Genomic DNA, 25,990 nt, shown 5'->3' on the forward strand with positions numbered 1-25,990 from the left:
AAAGTAGTCATCATAAAAATGCTGCAGCAAACAATTACAAATTCACTTGAAACAAAGGAAGAAATACAAAATCTCAGCAAACAAGTTTTGTAAGTTTCTTTTATCATTAGAAAAACAAATATTTTCTATAAAGTAAAAAATATTTTCTACAAGGTAAACATTATACCTGCTTTGTTGAGAGTTTTTATCATAGATGGATGTTGAATTTTGTCAAATGCTTTTTCTGCATCTATTGAGATAATGATAGGATTTTTATCCTTCATTTTGTTAAAATAGTGTATCATATTGACTCATTTTTGGATGCTGAACCATCCTTGCATTCCTGGAATAAATCCCAGTTGATCATGGTATATGATCCTTTTTAATATATTGTTGAATTCAGTTTGCTATTATTTTGTTGAGAATTTTTGCATCTATGTTCATCAGGGATATTGGCCTGTAATTTTCTTTCCTTGTAGTGTCTTTGTCTGGTTTCGGTATCATGGTATTGCTGGCCTCGTAAAATGAGTTTGGAAGTGTTTCCTCTTCTATTTTTTGGAAGAGTGGGAGAAGGGTTAGCATTAATTCTTTAAATGTTTGGGAGAATTCATGTGCATTAATCCTTTAAATGTTTGGTCGATCCTGGACTTTGTTGAGAGGTTTTTGATTACTGATTCAATCTCCTTACTAATAATTGGTCTGTTCATATTTTCTATTTCATCATGATTCAGTCTCGGTAGGCTGTATGTGTCTAGGTATTTATCCATTTCCTCTAGGCTGTCCAATTTGTTGGCGTATAATTGTTTGTAGTAGTCTCTTATGATCCTTTGTATTTCTGAGTTATCACTTATAACATCTCCTCTTTCATTTATGACTTTATTCGAGCCTTCTCTCTTTTTTTCTTGGTGAAAAAAATTTGTCAAGCTAGCTAAAAATTTGTCAATTTTGTTTACCTTTTCAAAGAAGCAGCTCTTAGTATCATTGATCTTTTCTATTCTTTTTAGTCTGTAGTTCACCTATTTCTGCTCTGATCTTTATTTCTTTCCTTCTACTAACTTTGGGCTTCATTTGTTATTCTTTTTTTAGTTCCTTTAGGTGTAAAGTTAGATTGTTTGAGGTTTTTCCTGTTTCTTGAGGTAGACCTGTATAACTATGAATTTCCCTCTTAGGACTATTTTTGCTGCGTCCCATACATTATGGTATATTACATTTCTGTTTTTGTTTGTCTCAGAGTATTTTTTATTTCTCTTGGGTCTCATTTTTTTATCCATTCATCCACCCTATGTCTTTTGATTGGAGAAATTAGTCCACTTACATTTAAAGTAATTATTGATAGGTATGTACTTATTGCCATTTTGTTAATTGTTTTCTGGCTGTTCGCTAGTTCTCTTCTCTTGCTCTCTTCCTTTGAAGTTTGATGACTTTCTTTAGTGGTATGCTTAGATTTCTTTCTTATTTTTTGTGTATTTACTATAGTTTTTTGCTTTGTGGTTACCATGAGGCTTACATATAACAACTTATATCTATAACAACCTATTTTAAGTTGATAACAACTTAATTTTCCATTCTAAAGCTCTACATTTTTAATCTCTCTCCTATTTTAGATTGTGTGTGTGTGTGTGTGTGTGAGGAAGATTGGCCCTGAGCTAACATCTGTTGCCAATCTTCCTCTTTTTGCTTGAGGAAGATTGTCCCTGAGCTGACATCTGTGCCAATCTTCCTCTATTTTAATATGTGGGACACTGCCACAGCATGGCTTGATGAGCAGTGTGTAGGTCCATGCCCGGGATCCAAACCCATGAACCCTGGGCTGCCAAAGCAGAGCACATGAACTTAACCACTACACCACCAGGCCAGCCCCTCCTATTTTAGATTTTTTTTTTTTTTTTTTTTGGTGAAGAAGATCAGCCCTAAGATAACGTCCATTGCCAATCCTCCTCTTTTTGCTGAGGAAGATTGGCCCTGGGCTAACATCCATGCCCATCTTCCTCTACTTTATATGTGGAATGCCTGCCACAGCATGGCTTGATAAGCGGTATGTATGTCCATGCCCAGGATCCGAACCTGCCAACCCTGGGCCTCTGAAGCGGAGCGCACGAACTCAACCACTACACCACCAGGCCGGCCCCTATTTTAGATTTTTGATGTCACATTTTACATCTTTTTATCTTGTGTATTCCTTAACTAATTATTGTAGTTATAGTTATTTTTACTACTTTTGTCTTTTAACCTTCATACTAGCTTTACAAGTGATTAATCCACTACCTTTACTATATATTTACCTTTCCAGTAAGATTTATTCTTTCTTTCATATGTATTTTTGATACTAGTTAGCACACTTTCTTTTCAGCTTAAAGAAGTCCCTTTAATATTTCTTGTAAGGCTGATTTAGTGGTGATGAACTCCTTTAGCTTTTGCTTGTCTGGAAAACTCTTTCTCTCTCCTTTAATTCTGAATGATAACTTTGCTTGGTAGAGTATTCTTGGTTGGAAGTTTTTTTCTTTCAGCACTTTTAATACATCATGCCACTCTCTACTGTCCTGTAAAGTTTCTGCAGAAAAGTCTGATGATAGTGTTATGGGGGTTCCCTTGTGTATAACTAGTTGTTTTTTTCTTGCTGCTTTTAAGATCCTCTACTTGTCTTTAACTTTTGACATTTTAATTATAATGTGTCTTGGTGTGGGTCTCTTAGGGTTCCTCTCATTTGGAACTCTCTGGGATTCCTGGATCTTAAGTCTGTTTTCTTCCCCACGTTAGGGAAGTTTTCAGCCATTATTTCTTTAAATAAGTTTTCTGCCCCTTTCTCTCTCTCTCTTCTTCTGGGAGCCCTATGATGTGAATGTTAATCTGTTTGATGTTGTCCCATAAGTCCGTTAAGCTATCTTCATTTCTGTCATTCTTTTTTCTTTTTGCTGCTCTGATTGGGTGTGATTCACTGCCCTGTCTTTGAGTTGACTCATCCTTTCTTCTGCTTCATCTAGTCTGCTGTCGAATCCCTCTAGTGTATTTTTCAGTTCAATTATTGTATTCTTCAGCTCTGTGACTTCGATTTGGTGATTTCTGTCTCTTTGGTGATGTTCTCACTGTGTTCATCCATTCTTCTCCCCAGTTCAGTGAGCATCTTTATGACCATTACTTTTAACTCTTTATCAGGTAAATTACTTATCTCCATTTCATTAAGGGTTTTTCCTGAGGTTTTATCTTGTTCTTTCTTTTAGAACATATTCCTCTGTTTCTTAATTTTGCTTCACTCTCTGTGTTGGTTTCTATTACAGTAGATGAAACAACCACCTCTCCCAGTCTTCATGAGGTGAACCTTGTCATTCATAGGCAACAAAACAAAACAAAAAACCTTAAAACCTAAACTTCACACCTTATGCAAAAATTAACTCAAAATGGATCATGGACTTAAATGTAAAATATAAATGATAAAACTTCTAGCAAAAAAAATAGGAGAAAATCTTTGAGATCTAGGATTATGTAAAGATTTTTTAGACTTGACACTGGAAGCATGATTCATAAAAGAAAAATTTAATAAATTGGACCTCATCAACATTAAACACTTTTGCTCTCAGTAAGACTACATTAAAAGGATGAAAAGATTAATTATAGACTGGGAGAAAATATGTACAAATCATATACCTGACAAAGAGCTTTTATCTAGAATATAAAAAAAAATTTTAAACTTGATATTAAAACGATCAATCCAATTAGAAAATGGGCAAAAGACCTGATAGACATTCCCCCAAAGAAGACATATGGATGGCAAGAGGCATGTGACAAGATGTCCACCATAATTGACCACTGAGGAAATGCAAATTAAACGACAATGCGATACCAGCACACACCTGTCAGAATGGTTAAAATACAAAATACTGACTGGCTGTATTAATTTCCTATCGCTGCTGCAACAAATTACTACACATTTAGTGGCTTAAAACAACCAAACTTATTATCTCACAGTCCTGGAGGTCAGAAGCCTGAGATGAGTCTTGAGGGGCTAGACTCAGTGTTGGCAGGGCTGTGTTCCTTTAGAGAATCTGGGGAGGAATCCTTTCTCTGCCTTTTCCAGCTTCCAGAGGCTGCCTGCATTCCTTGGCTCATGGCCCCTTCCATCTTCAAAGCTAGTGATGGCTGGTGGAGCCTTTCTCACATGGCATCACTCTGACACTGACTCTTCTGCCTCCCACCTCCACATTTAAAGAACACTTGTGATGATATTGGGTCTACCCAGATAATCCAGAACAATCTTATTTTAGAGTGAAACAACTAATTCTTTCATTCCATCTGTAATCTTAATCCCCTTTGCATGAGCTATGCGCTGGTTCTGAGGATTAGGACGTGGACACCTGTGGGGCTGTCATTCTGCCTATCACTGCACCAAATGTGGCAAGGACGTAGAGATGTCAGGTCTCCTACATTGCTGGTGGGGATGTGAAATGGTGCAGCACTCTGGAAAACAGTTTGTCAGTTTCTTATTAAGTTACCTGTGCACTTAAACATGAAACCCAGCAATTGCACTCCTGGGTATTTACTCTAAAGAAATGAAAACTTATGTTGGCACAAAAAACCTGTACACAAATGTTCATAGTAGCTTTATTTGCAATAGACAAAAACTGGAAGCTACCCAGATGCCCTCAGATGGTGGATGGTTAAACAGACTGTGGTCCATCCATGTCCAGGCCATACTATTCAGCAATAACAAGGAATGAACCACTGACACACACAGCAACTTGGATGAACCTCAAGCAAGGTATGGTGAGTGAAAAAGCCAATCTCAAAAAGATACATGCTGCATAATCAATTTACATGCCACTCATTAGATAATGTGATTGCAGCAAGGGAGAACAGATGAGTGGTTTCCAGGGCTTAGGGATGGGGGTGCCTATAAAGAACTTGTGGCGACCCAATACTTCAGTGTCTTGATTGTGGTCGCAGGTACACGGAGTCACATGTGATGAAACCACATGGCACTGCACATGCACACACATGGGCATGCAGATGGTGGACTCTGAATGAGGTCTGTGGGTTGCACCAATGTCCATTCCCTGGTGGGATGTTGTACTGCAGCCACTGGGAGAGCTAGGTGGAGGGTGCATGGGACACTTCTTCACTTCCTTTGACTCTATAATTATTTCAAGATAAGAAGTTAAAAGTGAATCCCAGAAACATGTCTAGGATGATGTTTGCCCAGGTGTTGAAGACAGCCCCTGGGCTCTTGGGAGGCTTCACCCTCCAGCTCTCTCCCTTCCCTTCCCCTGCTCCGCGCTCTCCAGGCTGGCCTGTGTGGAGCATATCCAGGCTCCTGCCTTCCCTGCCTTCCTGAGGGGTCAGCCAGTGGGAGGGCAGGATGAGAGAGCAGTCAAGGCACCCCGTACCCTCCCTGCGCTGGCACCCCTGTGTGACTGCAGCCCCCCATACCAGGCTTTGCTCACACTGTACTCCCCATCCCTCACCATACTTGTGGGTCCCCTTGATCTGCCACACCTCCATCAACAGTTGCTCCCTGAGTCCCTCAGACTCTTCAGACCCAATGGAGAATGGCATATCTTTTCTGCCAGGACCCACTTGATGGAGGCTCAAATTTGGGATCCTCCAAGCTGAGCGCAAATGGAGGCTAGGATTGGAAGGCACTCACCCAAGGATACAGTGAGGGAGGGGCAAGGTGGGCCAGGGTCTGGACCTTAGACCTTGAGGCAGCACGTGTGTCAGTGAGAGGTACAGATGACCATACAGGCCATGCTGGCTTGCTACTTGACAAGACTTGCTCCAGGGCAAAAGGAACAGCCATTGGGAGCAATCCTCCAACACCACCAGGCAAATAAACGTACACCACCACCCGTGTCCCCAAGGCCACAACCCTACCACCTCAAGGAGTTTCTGGGGCTGCTGTAACCAACTGCCATAGACTCAGTTGCCTAAAACACCACAAATTTATTATCTTTAGTTCTGGAGGTCAGAAGTCTAAAATCAATGGGGAGAATCCATTTCTTGCCTTTTCCAGCTTCTGAAGGCTTCCTGCCTCCTTGGCTCATGGCCCCTTCCCTCACCTTCAAAGTACATCTCTCTAACCTTTGGTTCCATGGCCACATATCCTTCTCTGACTCGGACCCTGCTGCCCCCTCTTATGAGGACCCTTGTGATGACATTGGGCCCACCTGGAGAATCCAGGACAATCCTTCCATCTCAAGATCCTTCACATAATCCATCTGCCAAGTCCCTTCTGCCATGCAAGGTCACAGGTTCCAAGGACTAGGACATCTTTGGGGGCTGTCACTCTGCCTCCCACTCTGCCCCACCCCTCCTTGGAAGGCGGAGAGGGATGAGGAGGGGGAGGGGATGGAGAAGGGGGAGGGAACGGAGGAGGAGGGAGGGCGGAAGGGAGGAGACCAGGCCTGGGCGGAGCGGTGACATTTGTCAGGGTCTCCGGTGGCTGCATCATGAGGGGCCAGCAGAGGAGGGTGCAGGGCCATGCGCCGCAGGTGGAGGGGGGATGGTCCTGGGTTCAGTCTGGCTTCTGGCAGGGAGGGGTCTGCACAGCTCCAGGAGGCCAGCAGGTGGAGGGCAGTGTTCCCCCTGATACTGATCCCCCATGGGAGGGATTCCTAGAGGGGCTGCAGGCACCATCAGCCCTTCCCACCGAGCACTGGTCGTTTTGCAGCTGAGGCACAGGAAACAGGCCCTCTCCACCTCCCTGTGGCAGCCTCCGGCTAGACCCGCAGGTGTGCCTACCTCTTCAGGTGTGGAGACAACGGTGAGGGGCGGGGCAAGGTATGGGGTCTGTGGGGTCACAATGCCCCTGGAAGGGTCGACAGGTGGTTTTGTGGGACCTGCCACCCCGCACACCTGGGCCCGGGTCTGCACCTTCCTGCTGGCACTGGCTTCGAGTTTCCTGGTGGAGCAGGTGGACCAGGGTCCTGAGGACCACATGCAGTGGGCTGGGACTGGCTGGGGAGATGAAGAGGGAGAGAAGGTTGGGAGGAGGGGAAGGAGGACATGCAGAGGCTGGTTGGGTCTCTGTGAGGCTGCCCTCCCCAGCTGGCTCCTCCCTGCTGGAGCCCTTGGGAATTTGGGGTCAAATCCAAGGCCTGACCCGGCTCTGGGGTGCGCGGGATGTGTGGGCTCCACCTGGCCTCCTGAGTCCATCCCCAGCCCTGTCGGCCTGGGTCCTTATCTTTATGCTTTAACTGGGTCACTAACCCAGGTAGTTGGAGGTTCCGGAGACTGGCGTTGCTTACAGCAGCCATAAACACCTGTGACTGGCATCGTGGGTGCTGATCCATCTGAGGGGGTACCCAGGATGCCCTGCATGACTTCTAATGCTGTCTGGTCCAACAGACTGCAATGGAATGCTCCAGAAACACTGCCTGCCTTCCACTTAACCAAGGGGTTGAACACGAGGGCCCACTTCTGCCACTAGGTGCTCATGTCTAGAGACAGGCAGGACATACCTGGCCCTCAGGGCAGTCCCCAGCTGGGCAGGCGTCTCTCTGAGGAAACCAGCCCAAAAGAGGCTTCACAGCAAGTGAGACGAGGTCAGTGGATTCATGGGTCCTCCCCAGGGGTCCACCAGGGGAGGCCTCTGATGGAGTCCCCAAGGACCCCGTGTCCCACCTCTTGGCAAGAGAGTGGTCTAGAGACAGGGTGTGCAAAACTCCTACCTGCCCAAGGCTTCCTCTCCCTTTTCCTTCCTCACCCCACGCTTGGATCCCGAGTTGCTTGTAAGTAAGGCTGGGGGGGGCGGTTTAGAGCACAGGAAGGCACCCACCCTCTCTGGGTCTGGGACACCCCAGCACCCTCCCCTGTCCCATGGCTGCTCATTCAGTGAGGGTCCTAAACCCATGGCTAGCCAAATGGTTGGACCCCAGGCGCTCCACAGCGCTGGGCAGGACCCACTCGCAATGCCATTCAGATCAGTGCTTCCCAGACTTTGGGGGTTCATCAGAATTCCCACCCCAGAGTTTGCAGTCCACTACGTCACATCTCAAGTAAGTTCTCCTGGTGCCTGTGCTGCTGAGAAGCATTCATGGTGATGTGTGTGGGAGTCGGCACAAACCCCTGCACACAGGAGGCTCGGAGTGGCCACTAATGTTCTTTTTGCTTCCAAGACACAGGAACGGGGTGTTTATCTTGAGAAGACGCAGGACATCTGGCCCCAGCAGGGCTGCGGGAGAACATACCTGGTGCTCCTGCACCTTCCCAGCCTCCACCTCCCCCTGAGGGCCTGCCTGACCATGACAGGTGTTCATGGGGCTGCTGGTGCCTTCCCCACCTGAAGTGCCCCCCTAACCCCAGCTCTGCAGCCCCTGCCCAGCCTCTGTTAACCCCAAACTCCCTGCGCCACCACTGTGGAGCATGCTCTGCGGGCCAGGCACCGCTATCTGTGGTGGCTCCTGACTTCCCACACTGCAGCTCAGCAGTCTTCCCGAGTCCAGGCCCACCAGAGACTGCCAGGTCACACAACAGCCCAGACCCCAGTCCCTGGAAAGTCATGACCTGGGCAGCTTCTCACTGCCCTGCCCCTCAAGGAGCAGGCCCCTATTCCCTGCAGGAGGAGCCTCCCCAAAGCCCCCAGCTGTGCCACCTCTATGCCCTGTCCTCTGGTGGCCCCGTCCAGTGACAAGGGGGCCCCGTCACGGGGAGCCCTCATTAGGGAGCACCCAGCAGCCAGGTGGCTTACACATGAGTTAGCTGCCCTTCAGAGTCCTTCTCTTGGAACATCTGAGTTGTTAGGATTTCAGTGGGCGAATGACTGGGGGCCTCTCCCCCCACTCCTCCCATCACCCATCTGCGGAACGTATGCCAGTGCCGGGGGTGGGAGGGTGTCCCACGGGTACCAGAGGCAGGAGGAACCACTGGGCCACCCAGGGCACAAGGCAGGAGTGGGGCCCACTCGTGCCTTGGGGGCATCACTTCCTCTGTGGCCATGGTACAGCGAGGGGTTGGCCCAAAATGTCCCTAAGGCCCCATCCAGCTCTGGCAAAAAAGCCTAGGGTCTCTCCCAGGAGGAACCAGGACAGAAGTAGCGGAAGGCCTGGCCTGGGTTTCCTGGAGAATCCCTGACTCACTTGTGGGTCCAGGCATCTCTCCTGCATGGGCCTCCTATAGGGCCTGCTTCGGGGAAGATGGCCACATCAGGCCCACTGGGCTCTCTATCTACATGGGAGCGTGACTCTGTTCCACCACACTGACCCATCCCCTCAGCAACAGCAAAACTGAGTCCTGGGGGCTGCACTCTCCCAAGGGAAGCTAGAGCTTCCATGAACCCAGCCCATCCTCCTGACACCCTCCAAGCAGGCAGCTTCCCAGGGCAGCCCGGAGCTGAGAGGAGGGCAGGGCAGATCTAAGGCCCCACCGGGCACCTGACAGACCCTTCCTCCCTCTGAAGGCAGGCCAGTGCACTCAACCTTCAGTCGTGAAGAATAAAACCAAGATAGACAGACTAAAACAAAAACATACTCGTGAGGGCTGGCTGAGGGGTAAGCTGAGTCTGAGACTACTTTTTCTTGTCCCTGACTGGGGTCATGACAGAGACTGGCAGGAGAGGCTCCAGCTTCCCAACCACATCCACGTGGGCACCAGGTGGCCACGAAAGCTCCAACCTGGTGTCCAGGGAAAGCACGCCCAACAGCGGCCCGGCTCAGACGACCTGCCTCCCAGACCACAAGGCCTGGTCCCACATGTGCGCCCCACCATCCTGGGCACGTGCTCTGCTCTGGCGCCCGCCCTCTGACCAAGGGGGAGAGTGCTTACCCAGGGCTGGCCAGATTCTGCGCCCACAACTTCACTCTCTTTATCAGTGAAAATGAGCCACCCCATCCGGGGCTAAGCTCGCTGCCAGCTGGCCCGCCCTGGGAGCAGATTGGAGGTGGGTTGGGTCTGTTCCCCAGGCTGTGTTCTGGGCGGTCAGGTCTTTGTATGGCAGCTGCTGCCTCCCAGACACATTTCCACACAGAACACCCCTGACTGTTCTCCCGTGCGCTTTGGGGGCAAACTGTTGGCTCTCCTTCCTGGCAGCTTATTTCTAGTCCTGGGAGGTTGCTCAGGAACGCTGCCATTCAGCCATTTAAGCATTCTTCATTCGTTCAAGAAAAGCTCATCAGGAAATACCCACCAGGTTCTGTCCATTGAGTGCGGCCCAACACAGCGATGGGACTGAGGAAGGGGACGGTCAGACACCTGTGGTGCCTGGAGGGGGTGCAGGCAGACACATGAGCCAGCGTTCCGGGGCCAGTGCAGGCAAACGGGGTGCCAAGAGCCCTCCAGCTGAAGTGTTCTGCGTCCTGCGCTCACCTGGGGTTTTCAGACCTGCTGGAAATGGTTGTAAGCTGCACAGCTACAATTCTTTTTTCCTGATCAAAAGCTTATTAGATTTCTAAAAGCTGTGTGTAGTCTTGCCAACGTGCAGGCTGGATGGGAAACATCTTTAGGAGATATTTAGGAATTCCTCATTTTGGCGTTTGCTGTGTACGTGGGCCAGGGACCTCACGGCTAGAATTTGGGTAATGACCACACACACACAGAGAACTCGGCAGCAAATGTCACACACAGACCCAGAAGTGCTTAAATACAGATTTATTGCAAACCAACACTGGAGACGAGGCAACTTCGCAGGTGGGCACCCTGTTTTCTGCGGACCTCAGCTGATGGAGCTCAGGGGCCAATTTGCTGCTGTCGTGTCTAAAGAGAGAAAACAGGTAGAGCACACCAGCTCCAGGGCCCAGGCCGGCAGCAAGGGGCAGAGGATATCCACAAGACGGCAAGGCTGACCTGCAATCAGCTGTGTGCGACCAGTGACCCCCAGCCCACCACTCCCAGATAGGGTATGCTACTGTTAGAGTGGGCAGGGTGGGAAGAGATGCAACACTGAAAATAAAATCAGGCAAGAGAAGACAACTGACCACGGAGTCCACAGCTTCCGAAGTCAACCAAATAGCCGAGGTGCTGGTGTGCCACAGCCCACCTTGTCACTCTGGAAGACCCCCGCACCGGGTGGGAGAGGGGATGAGGTGGAGACATGAGAATGGTTCTCAGGCAGACATCTGCCATGAGACCTTTTGTTATGTGGGATAGGCGTGAAAATCCTGGGGACCCTGAAGAACGGTCCTGGCAGCTCTATGAGCAGCCTCAGTGATGAATGCAGACAACACGGCTCTGTGTCCCCTTGGCGGTACTCCCGCCAGCCACCTAGTATCTGCACCTCCAGCTCAAAGTGACCAGGGACCCAGGGATGCTTCTTATAGAGCTGTCAGTCACCCTGTGAGTCAGACTGTGATGAACCAGTTCCCACCTACACAGGTGAGGGCGGAAGCCTCCATAAGGACCACGACCCAGACCAGGCTCCTCCTCCCCCAGCCGAGCAGGCAGAGCCCAGGAGAGCAGGTTCCTGGGTGTGGAGACCTTCAAGGTGCCCGCCCACCAGGGCAGCCCCACAGTCCTGGAGACGTGCACACAGGGCCCTCTAGGATTGGGGTGCAGGCTTCGGGCCCTGGGAAAGCGATGAGAGCAGAGCTGTGGGAGCAGAGCTGTGAGCTGTGTGTGGCATGGTCAGGCCTCAGGCAAGAAGGGCCCAGGGACTGCGGTCTTCTGAGGGAGCCCGGCCTGGTGCACTTGGACGAGAACCAGTCCCACGAGAAGAAAGCGCCGGGTCCGGTGGGAGCAGGGCCGCCTGGTCAGAGGACAGACAGATCCTGCTGTGCTTGAGGCCATGAGACCCTCTCTCAACATCCAGATCTGGCAATCAGGACTCCAGTTTCCGCTGCTCTGCGACGAGGCCAAGGCAGGCACTGGACGCTTACAAGCAGAGAAGCGAGACTGCACATAATGTGCCCAGCAAGAGGTCAAGACTGAACGTTCCTCAAACTGCCCAGAAGCGCAGCCCCTCTGCCCAGCTTCAACAGCCGGCCTGGCGCCCGTGCCCCGCCCCCGGAACAAGAAAAGCAAGCAAAGCGCGAACAGCAGCCGGCAGAGCTCGGGTGACGGGGGCAGCAGAGGCCAGAGCTGTGTCTGCTGGGACGGCCCCTGCTCTCCAACACCCTCTCAGCCCACCCTGCTCTGGAACAGTCTGGAAGTGCAGGGTCAGGGCAGAGGCCAGGTTCACCCTCGAAAGACACGCTGGCGAGGGCGAACCAGACAGCGAGGCCCTGGCAGGAGAGAGCCCAGGCCCGCTCCCCACCGGCGAGGGCTTCCTTTCCTTCAGTTTTAAAACTGCACAGCCCCTGGGGAGATGTTGAACATGGCTGGGTCGAATCGCTGGCCTCGGAAGGGAGAGCCTTCAGCGTCCCACCCCTTCTGCAGCATCTCATGGACTTTCTACAAACAGAAAATAGAGAGGTTAACGTCCCAGAGCAGGACTCCGCTCTGCTTCCTCCAGAGGAGGACCCACCTGGGGTGACAGCAAACCCTCCACGATCCTGTGCTCCTCACATGCTGATTCCATCCCATCTTGTATCCAGTGAGCGCTGGCTGCCTTCCTGGGTCAGCTGCGGCTCCTCCTCACCAGGAATCTCTGTCCCAACTCCTAATGGCCTGAGGGCTACAGCCCACAGGGCCGACTGAGGTACAGGGGGATGACCCTGCTCCCCTTCCCCAGGGAGGAGGCTGGCAGCACCAAGGCCTGCACCCTCAGATAATCCGGGGGTGATGCAAGCTGTGACTTGGAGGGATATCTCAGGAAGTCCCACGACTCACCAGTCACAGACCACACAGCCCCTGGGCGGTGGAGGCAGAGCTGATGATCAGCTATCCCAGCCCGTGGCCAGGGACTGCAGGATGCAGCCTGTGACGAAGGCACCTCCCTGTGTTGCAGGCCCCCTTCTTCCCTGTGAACGCACTGGGCTGGGGACCATCTCCCCTTCCTTCTGACCAGGAGAAATGCAAGAGTCTCGCTGCCGCAGGGCCTGGGCTACCCTATGGCAGCAAGCCCTACCGACCTCTGGTCTCAAGGCCTATAGACTGAGCAGTGGGGAAAATTCCTGGTGTCTGACGAGGCTTCAGGACTCTCCTTCTGACAGGGGCCTTCTTTTTCCTGTTATCAAACCTAAGTGGTACAGCAGCAGGTGTGACAAAGACACGCACTGAGTATTTGGGTTAATTGATATTACTCCCAACTTGGTGCAGAAAATGCACACCGGAGACCTTGGAAAGAGCACCTGGAGAAGCAGGTGCTGCAGCCCTGCAGACCAGCCGCCAAACACGAGGGGCCCCACCCACCGCCCAACTCACTGTGCCAGCCAGGGAGGGTGTCGGCCACAGTTGTGAGGTGACTGGCTTGTCGCCACAGCCACAAGCTTCCCAGTGGCCTCTGTCTGCACTCTCTTCCTCCAGCTCCTGCCCGCCACTCCCTCTGAAGCCTCTTCTTCCTTGGTCTCCTGTTCTCTCACTCCTTCCAAGGCCCCCATCTGAGGACTGTTGCTTCTTGGGTGAGCTCTGCACTGAGCACTCACACCCTCTGAGCACAGAGCCACGACAACGTCCCGTGCACCGGCCTTGTCACGGGCAGTCTGATGAGCCCTCACACTCCAAACTCCAACATGGAGCCCCAGCCCACTCCTCACACTGGTCCTGCCCCAGACCTCGCAAGAAATGATACAGTTTCATCATCACTACCTACTTTCTTAAGCTGCCCCTCCTCCCCTCGGCCCTCATCTGAAGCCACCAGTGGGTCCTGCTGAAGCTCTAGCTCTGATTTCCTTCTTCTGGAGACTGGCTTTCCTCCAGGGATCACAGAGACTGTGGATTAAACCATCCATGGCTGTATGGCCTTCAGCACTGCCAAGTTTCACCAAGTTCAGCTCTCTCATTGCCAGGCCGCACCGGCTCTGCCAGCTCCTCATGTAGCTTCTCGTGCCTCATGTTCTTCTCTTGGTCCTGAACCTGGCTCCCCACACTGCACTTCCCTCACCAACTGTGTACCGAGGACGCTCCATGTGGAACCCTCAGGAAGTCAGCGCCACTCCGAATGCTCCTTCCTGAATCCCTGCCAAGCCCAGATGAGTCCCAGGTGGCTGTTGGTGCCAGGCCAGGCCTTCGGACACTCTCCCAGCTCCAATACCATGGCCTTGAGATGTCGGTCTTTTAGTATCTCCAGGTCACCCCTAGGTCCTGTCACGTGTACTGCCAGCCCTGGGCTCCTCTGTGTTTAATGAAGGTCTCATAAGGGCACTGCTCTCGGTCAGGCACTCATGTCCCCTGGGTCAGCATGCTGCCTGGCACATGGCAAGTCCTTCCAGAACCCCTTTTGACTCAACCACAGAGGTCTTTCCAGTACACTACAGCGTCTCCAAGGCTCTTCTTTCTTCTAATCCTTTCTGATTGGCTGGCCCCATCTCTGGGCCAGCAGGGACCTCCTGCTCCCCACTCGTGCCTCATGGCTCAGAGTCTGCCCACTTTGAGCGGGGACACCCACGCCTCTGACGGCCGCATGAGGCCCCTCCCACAGGGCCAGTGTTCAGACTGCTCTTTTGTCCTGTGGCCACAGGCAGATGCAGCATAACTGGATTAAAACTGCTGCCTAAATGTGCAGAGGTGAGCCGCGCTCCGAGTCCCGTGCCCCTCGGGCTCAGCAAGTACAGCCAGTGGCCACTTTCCACAGACATGACCAGCAAGATGTCCATGATCTGATGGCTGACCTTAGTCCTGGTTCCAGCCCTGTAAGCCCAGGTGGTCAGGGAGCCAGACTGAGAGAAGATTCAGAGACTCAGGGCAGGGATGACAGAGAGGCCTGGAACCGGCCCAGGGTTAACACTCCACCCCTGCTGCGTGAGCAGCTGAGGGACCTTGAACTTGTTCTGTGACCTCTGAAACTCGACCCTCTTCTCAGGGGTGCTACACTGAGTCCACGACCTAGCCAACCCAACCCGACCTGCGTGCAGTGGGCGCTCACTAAGTGCTCCCCTCATGGCTCCTCCACCCTTGCACGGGCAAGGCAGGCCATCTGCGTGTGAGGTCTGAATGAAGCGAAGACGGAGGACGACCAACAGGCACAGGGTGGAGCGCTCAGCGGCCACGGGCCCAGAGTACTCACAGGAGCCACACAGCAAGGCCCCCAGGAGACAAACGGGATACCTACAAAACTAAACGGCGCTGGTGGGGGGAGCAGGGTCTTGTGTTTGACACACATGAAATGTGGCACCCAGCAATTCACCCACCCGGACATGGGCTTGAACTTGGCCTGCTCCCATCACACTGAGGCTCACACTCCTGGCGCTTTCTTCCCTAAATAGCCATTCCTGGGATTATTAAAACGGAAGGAAGAATGTACAATCTAATCTTTTCCTTTGTTTTTTTTTTTTTTTTTGTGAGGAAGATAAGCCCTGAGCTAACATCCATGCTAATCCTCCTCTTTTTTTGCTGAGGAAGACCGGCTCTGAGCTAACATCTATTGCCAATCCTCTTCCTTTTTTTTTTCTCCCCAAAGCCCCGTTAGATAGTTGTATGTCATAGTTGCACATGCTTCTAGTTGCTGTATGTGGGACGTGGCCTCAGCATGGCCGGAGAAGCGGTGCATCGGTGCATGCCCAGGATCCAAACCCGGGCCACCAGTAGCGGAGCGCGCGCACTTAACCGCTAAGCCACGGGGCTGGCCCTCTAATCCTTTCCTTGCTCCTGGCAGGCTCTGTGCCGAACAGATGTGAACCTTATCTCCAGTAGTTGACTTCCGCCTGCGCCCTCCACGGCTACTGGCCATGTGGACTTCTCAGGCCTCCGACATTCAAAAGTGACTTGGAAAGACTTTCTTCCCATGGCCCCGCATGGTCAGAACCGCACGGGCCCTGCAGCAGTGCTGGGCCTGGCTCTCCTCTCCTTTGCCGAACATTTGCGATATTAACGGTTCCATGTGGACAGGCGTCTCGGCCCTGCCACCTGGGCTCTCTATCCGGGAGTGGAACCAGTGCCCTGTCCCGGGCTGTAACGAAGTGACCAGGCCAGAGCTACCTACACCAGGACCCAGTGGGCAGCTGTGCCCTGCAACAAGGCTCCCTGTCCACATCCCACCCCAGCATACTCTGTCCATACTCTGCACAGTACCCCCATCCACGTCTTGCCCCACAACATCTCGTCCACACCTCACCCCAGCACCCCCACCCACACCACACCCCAGCACCGCTGTCCAAATCCCACATAGCACCCTAATTCACATCCTGCATAGCACCCTCATCCACCCCTCACCCCAGCACGTCTCATCCACACCCTGCACCAGCACAGGCACTGGGAAGGCCCGGGAAGGGTAGGCCGCCCGTACCAGCTCATGGCTCTGTGGCTTGCCCTGCAGCTTCTGGTGGTAGTCGAAGGTGAGCCTGTCCAGCACGGCATGCTCCTCCTCGTCCACTGTGGCCATGGAGCGTTCCTTGTTGATCTGGTCAATGTCGATATGCTCCTCCCCCTCCAGGATGGCGCTCCACCAGTACTCGCCAGCCTTGCTTAGGCTCACCTGGGACACAAGAGCGGAGACGGGGTAACTTGGGAGGGGGGACACCAGTCAGCAGGCTTGGAGGGATCGGGGACCTGATGCCCCAGGACTATACTTTGTGGCATCGGTGGTCCTTGTCTTCTGAGAGGACAGCGACCCCGTGTGCGTCAGCATCCACGCTGACTGAGAGGGAATGTTTCCAAGAGCTCTGAGCCGCCTCACTGCCCACACCTAGTCCCCCATCACAGCCTCCCAGAGACGCCACAGGAACTTCCCCCCCACATAGAAGCCTCTTTCACTGTCCTTCTGCCAGGCCCCTGCTAGCTCGCCCTCCTCCCTCCCTCTTGGTGACCTTTCCTGCTTCCAAGCGCAGCATCGTCTCCTCCTGCTGGGGGAACCTGGGACCCGGGGGACTGAGTGCTCAGCTCGATGATGACCATCCCCGACCAGATGCCCAAGCGCCCTGTCCCGCTGCCTTCCTCGGCCAGGATGGCTGTAAGAGGGGCTCCTCCAGCCCTGTGACCACTCATGTGACTCACCAGCCCATCACGGGAAGCTCCGCCCACCCAGACTCACGGCTCAGCCCAAGGGTGGGGGTCGTCACAAGAACTCAGAGATGGTGACTGCAACGTGGGAAACAAAGTAGACCATCGGGGCTTTGCCTGAAGTTGGTGCCAAGTGCACCTGTCCCAGGGATCACACACGGAGGGCCCAGGCCGCACCCCTGCCATGGTCAGGGGACCATATGCAGAAAGACGAGGCTGTACCCCTCTTGTGGTCAGAGGTCGGGGGACCGTATGCAGAGGGCCCAGGCTGCACCCTTTCCCGTGGAAAGTGATTGGGCTCCTCGGAAAACTCTTACAAGAGTGGCTAAGAAGTAACAGGTGGGTTGTCCACTCTCCCTTGTACTGTACACTCTCCAGTGGGATGAAACCCCCAGTCATGCCCAGAGGAACAAGGAGGTGATGCGGAGATGGCGAGCCAGCAGTGAGAGCAGCTCTCACTCAGAGAAGCTCTATGAGGAGAGGGTTACTGGCCAGTGGCAAGTGCTGAAAAAGTAGACCTGCAGCTGGCCCACGCACAGGTGACACCCACGAGGACACCATGTGCTCCTGGTGGACATCACTCACAGGTCACGAGAAGTCAGCCCCAGTGCTCACACGCTGCCAGCTCCAGCCTCGCTGCCTGAACCCACCGAGGGCCCCTGCAGAGCCCAGGTCCAGTCAGGGCTGCAGAGCTCAGTCCCAAGCCCCTAGAGCAATTAGGGGCGTGGCCACTGATGAGGGACAGGTCACACAGTGGAGAGAATCTCCAGAAAACTGCAAGCGTGGCATGAATGTCAGCATCTCAGCACATTACAAACACAAGCCTCCCCCTCTTCTGACTGTCCTGGGGGGATGTGGGGCATGAAGAGCTGAGGGGTGAGCTGGCAGGTTCTGAGCACCCCCTGCTCACCTATTCAGATGAATGACTTCTACTCTGCCAACACCACAGTTTACATTTGGGATGAACTGTCTGTTTCCTGATACTCTGTTCAGATGGCTTCTTGCTGATTTCACTCTCCAGTTTGCATGTGGGGACCTGGCCTGGCCTCAGAGACCCCAACACTGAGAACTCAGCCCTGTCTTTACTGAGCTGCAGATTTTTGTGCCGAGGCAACCAAAACCTTCCAAGTGGGGAATACATTTTGTTTTCACCATTTCAGAAGAGATTTTGAGGTACTTACAGAACTACGAATCTCTGGAAAGAAGAGACCCTTTGGTTTTATTTTACCTGTATCCCACTGGTCATTATCGTTGCTCAGCCCTCTGTAACGTGTATTGTTAAAGCTCACGAGCCCCATACAATACACAAGATCATCTCTACCTGGAGTCAGCAGCTCCCCTGCCTCACCCAGTGCTACGGGCAGAGCAGAGCTTGGCTTGGGCCAGCAGCCAGACGGTGTGGTGGGGGTCAGCCCAAACATCACCCAGGGGCTCCGCCACTGGTCCTTGTCACACAAACCTCACACAGGTACACACACACTACCAGGCCCAACACAGCTCAGGGACACAATGGGGCGCCCCTGGGAACAAGGAGCTGGTGGGCCTCACTGCTCACACCCCTTGTGTCCACAGAGCAAGTCCACAAGGACACTTGGCAAACCCAACAAAAATCAAGATGAGCCTAGCACCACCTTCAAAAAAAAATTTTTTTTTGATGTGAAATTTATGTAACGTAAAGTTAACCATTTTAAAAGGAACGATTCAGTGCATTTCACACATTCACAACATTGTGCAACCACAACCTCTATCTAGTACCAGAACATTCTCATCACCTATGCCCACAAGCAGTCACTACCCCCTTTGTCCTAACGCTTCCCTGCCCCCAGCCCTGGCAACCACAACTCATTCATTCGCCTGTTCTGGACATTTCACAAAAACAGAATCACAACATGCATGTCCTTCTGGGCCTGGCTTGTTTCACTCAGCATGATGTCCCCACAGTCCATCCACGTTTAGAGGGTCAGAACTTCATGCCTCTTTCAGGTGAACAACATGGAACACAGTACCAAGAGATCATGGGTGAAACGTTCTTAGAACAGAGCTCAAGTACCCAGGTCTAGAAATAACATGTCTGAGAAAGCAGTCTGATGGCTTAATGCTTGGTTTTGATTTTTAACATTTTGTTACTTTTTTAAAAACCCAGGTTTGTGAAGGCATACTTTGTACCTAGTAAAATTCACCCTTTTGAGGGTACATTCTATGAGTTTGACAAACACACAGCCAGACAGCAACCACTGCCATCAAGCCACATCCCAAAGCTCCTGAACCCCTCGGCCCCAATCCTCTCTTTGCCATCCCGTTGGTACATGTCTGTCGTTCATGGAATCACACAGCCACAGCCTTGCCGTATCCATTCTTCTCTTAGCATGGTGGTTCTGACGCTGGGCCAGGCTGCATGTGTGTCCAGAGTCGCTCCCTACACAGTTGGCCAGGGCATGCCTGTCCACCCACCTGTGGATGGACACGTGGGCATTTCCAGGTTTGAGCAGCCATCTATGAGGCTGCATTGCATGCAGGTCTGTGTGTGAGCACATCTCTCCTTGGTAAGTACCTACCAGTGGGATTGTGCATGTTTAACTTCATAAAAACCATCAAACCATCTTCCAAATGGCTGCACCATTGTGCACTCCCTCCAGCAGTGTATGAGTGTTCCAGGGGCTCCATAATGTCGCCAGCATCTGGTACTGTCCATTCTTTTCAGTAGCCATTCAAACAGGTGTGAAGTGATAAGTTGCTGTGGTTTTAAATGGTATTTCCTTAATGACTAATGATGCTGAGCATCTTTTCATGTGCTTATTGGGGTATCTCATTTTTAAAAAACATTTTATTTGGAATAATTTCAAACTTACAAGTTGCTAGAATTATTGAAGTACAAAGAATCCACCCTTTTCCTAGATTCACCCACTGCCAACATGCTACCTCTTGGCTTTATCACGTGTGTGTAAGGATATACATAATATACAGTAAACTACCCCAGCTTTATCACTTGTGTGTCTGCGCACACTCACTATGTGTGTGTGTGAGGATACGTATAACATAGTAAATCAGCTCAGCTTTATCAGCTGTGTCTGTACAGACCCTCACTGTGTGTGTGTGAGGATACATATAACATATACTACATCGCCTCAGCTTTATCACCTGTGTGTGTCTGCACATGTTCTTACTGTGTGTGTGTGAGCATATGTACAATATATAGTAAATCATGTGATATTTTTCCTGAACCATCTTGGTCCTTTACCCCTCATCTTTCAGTGAGGGCCTCCTTCCTTGGGATATGGGATTTCTTTAATATAAGAACCTTACCTCATCTTCTTTCCTGCACAGGATCCAGTCCAGGGTCCCAACTGCATTTTAGTGGTCTTGTCCCCTTTCATCTGCAACATTCCATAGCCTTTGTCTTTTGTTGTTTTGTTTCCAAAGACCGTTCATCTTGGGTTTGTTTGGTGTTTCCTCCTCATTAAACTCAGGGAAGCGCCCCCTGTGGGACGCTGCACAGGTGACACTGTGCCCCTCCCCGGGGATCCCACTTGTAGACATGATGCCATACAGCCGCATCCACCGGGGGTTCCTCCCTGACCCTATCTTCACATGATGGCAGGGAAACGCTGCCTCTAGCCCCAGCAGGTGCTGTGCACTGGCTGGCAGGGGCCTTCTCCTCTGTGATGGGGCCAGGCAACCCTCTATTGTCATCACCGACTCCTGGATGCCTAGTATCTCAATGGCTCTCACTCATTCCCGTACTTGATTATGTGGTGCTCAGAGTGGTCCCAACATGGCCAGTTGGGGGTGGTTGCTGTGACCTGGTGACACAGCCCCCTTCCTTGGGCTTCCTCCAGGTTCCTTTTATCAACCCAGTCCCAGACCTAGAATCGGTTTCTTGGGGGAACCACCAGACTGCCGGTTGAACAGTTTTTCCAAAATGTCCTCAAAGAAACTTCGAACTCAACATGAATCAGCTTACCTCAGCACTCTCCCAACCTGTGCTGATGACTCACCAACATTTACATCTCTCTCTTTCCTTCGTCACTGAACCTCATATCTATTCAGGGAAGCAATGTGCCCAGTGAGCACGATGGCTCCTCACAGCTGCCCGGGGATCGCTGGGCCAAGGAGATGTCAGAGCTGTGGGATGGTGCTCCTGGAGGGCGCCTTGAAACAAGGACAGATGACGGGGAAAGACGACAGGAAACCTGCCCAGCTCCAGGCACTTCTGCAGGGAGAACGTGGATCCAAGTCAGACTGCTGACCTCTCAGGGTTCGCCAAAAGCAGCACTATTACGGGCGAGCTCCTGGTTTTTGATGTTGTCAACTCTTCTTTTAAGCTTAAAAATTAAAGCACTGTACGAGCCAAAGAGAACATGGCAGTGGTGTGGGTGTGGCTGGGAGGCAGGAGAGAGCCCACATACCCTGAGCTCGAGACAACCAAGTGATGCCAAGCAGCATTTCCACTCTCTTCCCACCACAGGACGGAGGGAATGCAGGCTCTGCCCCTGGAAGCGTGGTCTGCTGGTTCTGCTGGTACATTCCTTCTGTTCACTGGGTGACTTCAATGCTACTGAAACACGCGGCCTTGGGCCACCTACTTCTCTTAATCTCAAGCCTCAGCTCTTTCCTGCTGGGACCTGAGCACCCAACGATCCGACCACCCCAAGAAACGCTGAGGGTCCCAGGAGACGTGAGCACTGAAGGCCAAGGGCTCGCATTTCATTCCATGGACTAGTTTTCAGGCTTTGGGCTCTTGTCAAAACGCTAATGTAGGGACTGGCCCCGTGGCGTAGCGGTTAAGTGCGCATGCTCCACTGCTGGCAGGCTGGGTTCGGATCCCAGGCGCGGACCGACGCACCGCTTGTCAGGCCATGCTGTGGCGGAGTCCCATATAAAGTACAGGAAGATGGGCATGGATGTTAGCTCAGGGCCAGTCTTCCTCAGCAAAAAGAGGAGGATTGGTATGGATGTTAGCTCAGGGCTGATCTTCATCACAAAGGAAAAAAAAAATGCTAACGTAATTTAACCTGCATTTATGAAGAAGGATAATCCACAGTGATGGCCTCCCAGGACCAGGAAGGGGCTGGTGGCCAGCGAGGAAACGAAGGTGGCAAACCACTTCATAAAGAGATGCGTGTCCTCACCAGAAAACCAAAAGGAACAAATGGAAGGAATGCAGGTAAGTCAGCAAAGACAAGTTGGTAAGCCCCGTGCTGGTAGGCACTCGGTGATCTGGTGACATGACACCACAGAAATGCGGTGTCCTTCTCGGAGCGGCCGTGGCAAACCACCAAGGATTACAGTCAGTCTGTAACTCCACTTTTGGAACTATAACTTAAGGAAATAATCTAAATAAATAATCTAAATAAATAAATGGGGGAGAGGCAGCAGACACACACACTTGAGTGAGCCTTAAGGCAGATAAAAGGCTGTGCACACTCTGCAGCCACTGCACCAACTTTAAATAACCTGCGTGTGGATCACATCAATGTGGGGACTGGCTTCACCTCACACACGGCTAAGACTGTCTGAACCACGGAGCAGCTGGGCCTCCAGGCCTGCAGCTGCCCACAGCAGAGAGGGCCATCAGCCCCACCTGGAGGGAGAAACGAGGACAGTGAGCTGACGCGGGGTTCTGGGACAGAATGAGGCCTCGGGGTGGGGGGTGGGGGGGAGTTGATTTCACATCTCCGTAACCAAGAAAGGAGCTTGCCTGCGAGTCAAGAAGCCTAGTTTAACATTCTCGAGTGTGGGAGGGAGGGAGGCAAGAACTGTCATCCGGTTTTAGCTGCCACCCCTGCCTGCTCTGAAAGCCTGCCTGGGTGTGTCTGATGTGGATCCACGGCTTAGGCAAGGAGGGAAGGGTGGCTGGGAAGTAAGTGGCACATTTGCATCGGCCTGCTGGGAGGTCAGAGGTTAGGACCAAGGACTCTGGTGACATGACAGGCATCCCTGGGGTTACCCTTCTTGTCCCACGTGGCCCTCATAGCAATCCTGCCACATGAGGCCTGTGCTAGTGTCCTAGGACAGCCAGGACAAAAGCACCGCACACTGGGGGCTTCAAACAAGACATTTATTCTCTAGTCTGGAGGCCGGAAGTCCAACATTGAGGTGTCGCAGTGTTGCGCTCCCTCCGGAGGTTCCAGGGGATAGGCTGTGGCTGCATCTCCCCAATCTCTGGCGCATCTTTACTTCACTCCTCCTGTGTCTACGTTTTCTTTTCTGTGTCAAATCTCTCTTTTTTTCTCTTATAAGGACACTTGTCACTGGATTTAGGGCCCACCTGGATAATCCAGGATGATCTCATCTTAAGAACCTTAACTTAATACAGCTGCAAACACTCTTTTTCCAAATAAGGTCCCATTTGTAGGTTCCAGGGTTTGGCAAGGACATCTAGGGGCCCTTTCGGCCCACTACAGCCCTTGGGAGGTGGGCTCTTGACTACCTTCCTCAATCACCCTAGAGCCCACCACAGGGTCTGGCACTGACTGATAAGCAACCAGCAAACTTCTGGAGATCAACCAACTAAGGCTCTCAGCCTCACTTTAAGGATGAGGCACAGAGGTCCTGCGAGGCTAAAGTGATTACCAAAGCCAGGCGGCCAGTGAGTGTGCCTGAGGCACAGGGTAGGCCTGGTGACCTCGGGGACCACAAGCTCCGCCTCCAGAGGCTTGAGGGAAGCAGCGCTTTGTTCCTTGCAGCAAATGCAAACAGGGTCTTCACACATCAGAGCTACAATATAATCTCAGATACACGGCCCCAGATGTCACCAATAAATAAATAAATTGAGAACACACCAAACCTTCAGCTCCATACACAGCAATGTCTCTACCACATGCTGGCATTGGCTGTACCAGAGGCCATGGTCAGGAGGGAGGCAGAAAAAGGGAGAAGGCCTGCGTCTCATCAGAAGGTGCACACCAGGTGTGTGGGGGGCTGTGCTGGTGAGAAAGCTCCGGAAGAGGATATAACGCTCTAAATAATTTCTCTTCTTTTTCTACAAGTAGTGAAACTGTATTAGAAATGCGATGCCATCTACTGATGATCAAAACCTCTAAGGGACCACGGGAAAGAACTTGCGCAGAACCTGCAATTCCAAGAGGTTTTTACGTGGATTCCAACGGGTTAATGGGGGAAGAACACCCAGAAGCCGCGCTCACAGGCAGTGACAGGTGCATTTCAGCCTGCAGCCAGTCCTGCTTTGTTATAACTCCTCGAGCAGCAGGTGCCTGGCAAAAGCAAACAAAGACTAACAGGCAGCCAGGACCTAGACCAGAGGAGGACATGCAGGGACTGCAGGGCCCAGGCGCATGACCACTCAGGTGCAGAGCACTCGCCCAGGCCATGTCAGCAAGGTCAGCAAAGAAGGCAATGCATGTTTCCCGGCCTGCTTGCCCAGGCTGCCCTCCGCACACTGTGAAACACTGGCTATCAGCCCCTGCTCCACTCCCTGCCCTCTCAAGGTGCCTTTCAGCTGGAAGGAAGAGATGGAGGGAACAGGAGGCCTCTGGGTTCAGGGTCTGGCTCTACCCCTGGGCAAGACACTTGCCTCTCTGAGCCTCAGCATCCCGATTTGTAAAACAAGCTTGCAGAGAATTAAACAGCATTATCAGGCACCTCACAGAGCCTGGCCCAAAGTGTGCTCAATAAATGGTGGCCACAATTACCAAGAGTTAATGCTCTGGTCACAAGCCATAGCCATATCCAGACACAAGTGTACAAAACACACAAAAAGGTAACACGGCTCAGGATCAGCCATGAAGAAGTCAGTGTCACGACTATCAATGGAAATCCCTAAGAGGCGAGCTACCTGGCAATAATCAGGTTTCTACAGAAGTAATGTAAAGTAAAAGGCACCTTCTGTACGCTGACTACAACCCTGATGAACTGGAGTATAGCACTGAACCTTCAGAGGCCAGCGACAAGGCGGGCTGGTGTGTCCCAGGCAGGCACACAGGTTTACAGAGCTGAAGGTAACGTCAAGAAAGCCCACATGGCGAAGGCTTCCCCGAAGCAGCCCTCAGGGCTGCGCAAGCGACCAGTTACCTGCTGGGACAAACTCTTGGTGCACTGCACTGCAGAGTCAACCTCATGCAGGAGGCCCACGGATGACAGGGCAACCAGGATCTTGGGTCCACACTCCACATGGTCACCTGAGCCATCACAGCTGCACCTGGAGAGGGTGAGCTGCCAGCCACCGGCTCCTGCTGGCTACTCTCATAACCTCAGGAGGCTAGGTGGAGGGGCTTGCAAATGAAAGGAACTGGTGATATAAACAAGTGGCCGCAGTTTGGGCAACAGTTCAGATGCGTTGGGGTACAGGGAGGTACAGAGGTGATGGGACATGAGGGAGATTATCCTGACTGTCACACATTCACGGAGAAAATTAGAAACCTCAGAAGGGCACGGAACGTGCAACAGAGCGAGGTTTAGAATGAGAATCGGGCAGACTTGGCCCATGCTCTGCCTCCTGGGGTCCTTGTCACACATAGGGGGCCCTGTGTATGCTCAGAGATTCCATGTGTGCCAACATCTCCAGCTACTCCAGCACTAAGAGAATCCTCTCCGTTCCATCGGGTTTGTGGGTCCCTGCGAGCCAAGGACAGCCCGAACAGACCCCCCATGGACCTTGCTGGTCAGCAACACGCCTCGTCGGTTTTTTTTTTCCCAATAGAAACCAGTTTAACGACAACATGCTGCAGGAAGGTGGGCCCACCAACCCCACTGGCCAGAGACCCTCGGCCCATGCAGAGCCCAGTCTGACCCTCGTGGGGACTCAGAAAGGGGAGAGCAAAGTGCATCATGTTCATAAAGGAAGTAAAACAGGCACGGGGGGGCCAGGCCGGGGAGCCTGGAGCCCACGTCTAGGTGCTGGCCCACGGGGACTCCTGGGCACGGGCCAGGCAGGCCAGCTGTGCAATGATGCCCGCCAGGTCAGTGGCCTTGTCTAACTTGATGGAGGTGTCCGTGCAGATGCAGTGGAGGAATAGGTGGCACCTATTCCCAGAGAGAAGCAGATCTTGATGAAACCGAAAAAAACCGTTTTCTTTCCTTATTGCATGCTTTGCAC

The 25,990-nt window shown here is 52.1% G+C and overlaps 2 protein-coding genes across 4 annotated transcripts in view; one reads left to right on the forward strand and one right to left on the reverse strand.

Annotated features, from left to right (window-relative positions):
- OGDH (oxoglutarate dehydrogenase) overlaps nucleotides 1-25,990 on the forward strand; it is a 394,430-nt gene that overhangs the window by 111,021 nt on the left and 257,419 nt on the right. The gene's annotated exons all lie outside the window — the stretch shown is intronic.
- The window catches only part of NUDCD3 (NudC domain containing 3), a 93,048-nt gene continuing 77,597 nt past the window's right edge, over nucleotides 10,540-25,990 (reverse strand). For 2 of the 3 annotated variants that reach the window (XM_004438326.3, XM_087426240.1), the window contains 2 exons: nucleotides 16,223-16,411; nucleotides 10,540-12,291 (listed from right to left, as the gene is read on the reverse strand). In XM_004438326.3, the coding sequence (XP_004438383.1) occupies nucleotides 12,181-12,291; nucleotides 16,223-16,411 (300 nt within the window). In that variant the 3' untranslated portion in view covers nucleotides 10,540-12,180. The other variant, XM_087425614.1, reaches the window with a different exon arrangement.

The sequence above is a fragment of the Ceratotherium simum genome, chromosome 1, assembly GCF_057802395.1.
Source record: "Ceratotherium simum simum isolate JZ-2026a chromosome 1, ASM5780239v1, whole genome shotgun sequence".
Classification (NCBI taxonomy): domain Eukaryota; kingdom Metazoa; phylum Chordata; class Mammalia; order Perissodactyla; family Rhinocerotidae; genus Ceratotherium; species Ceratotherium simum.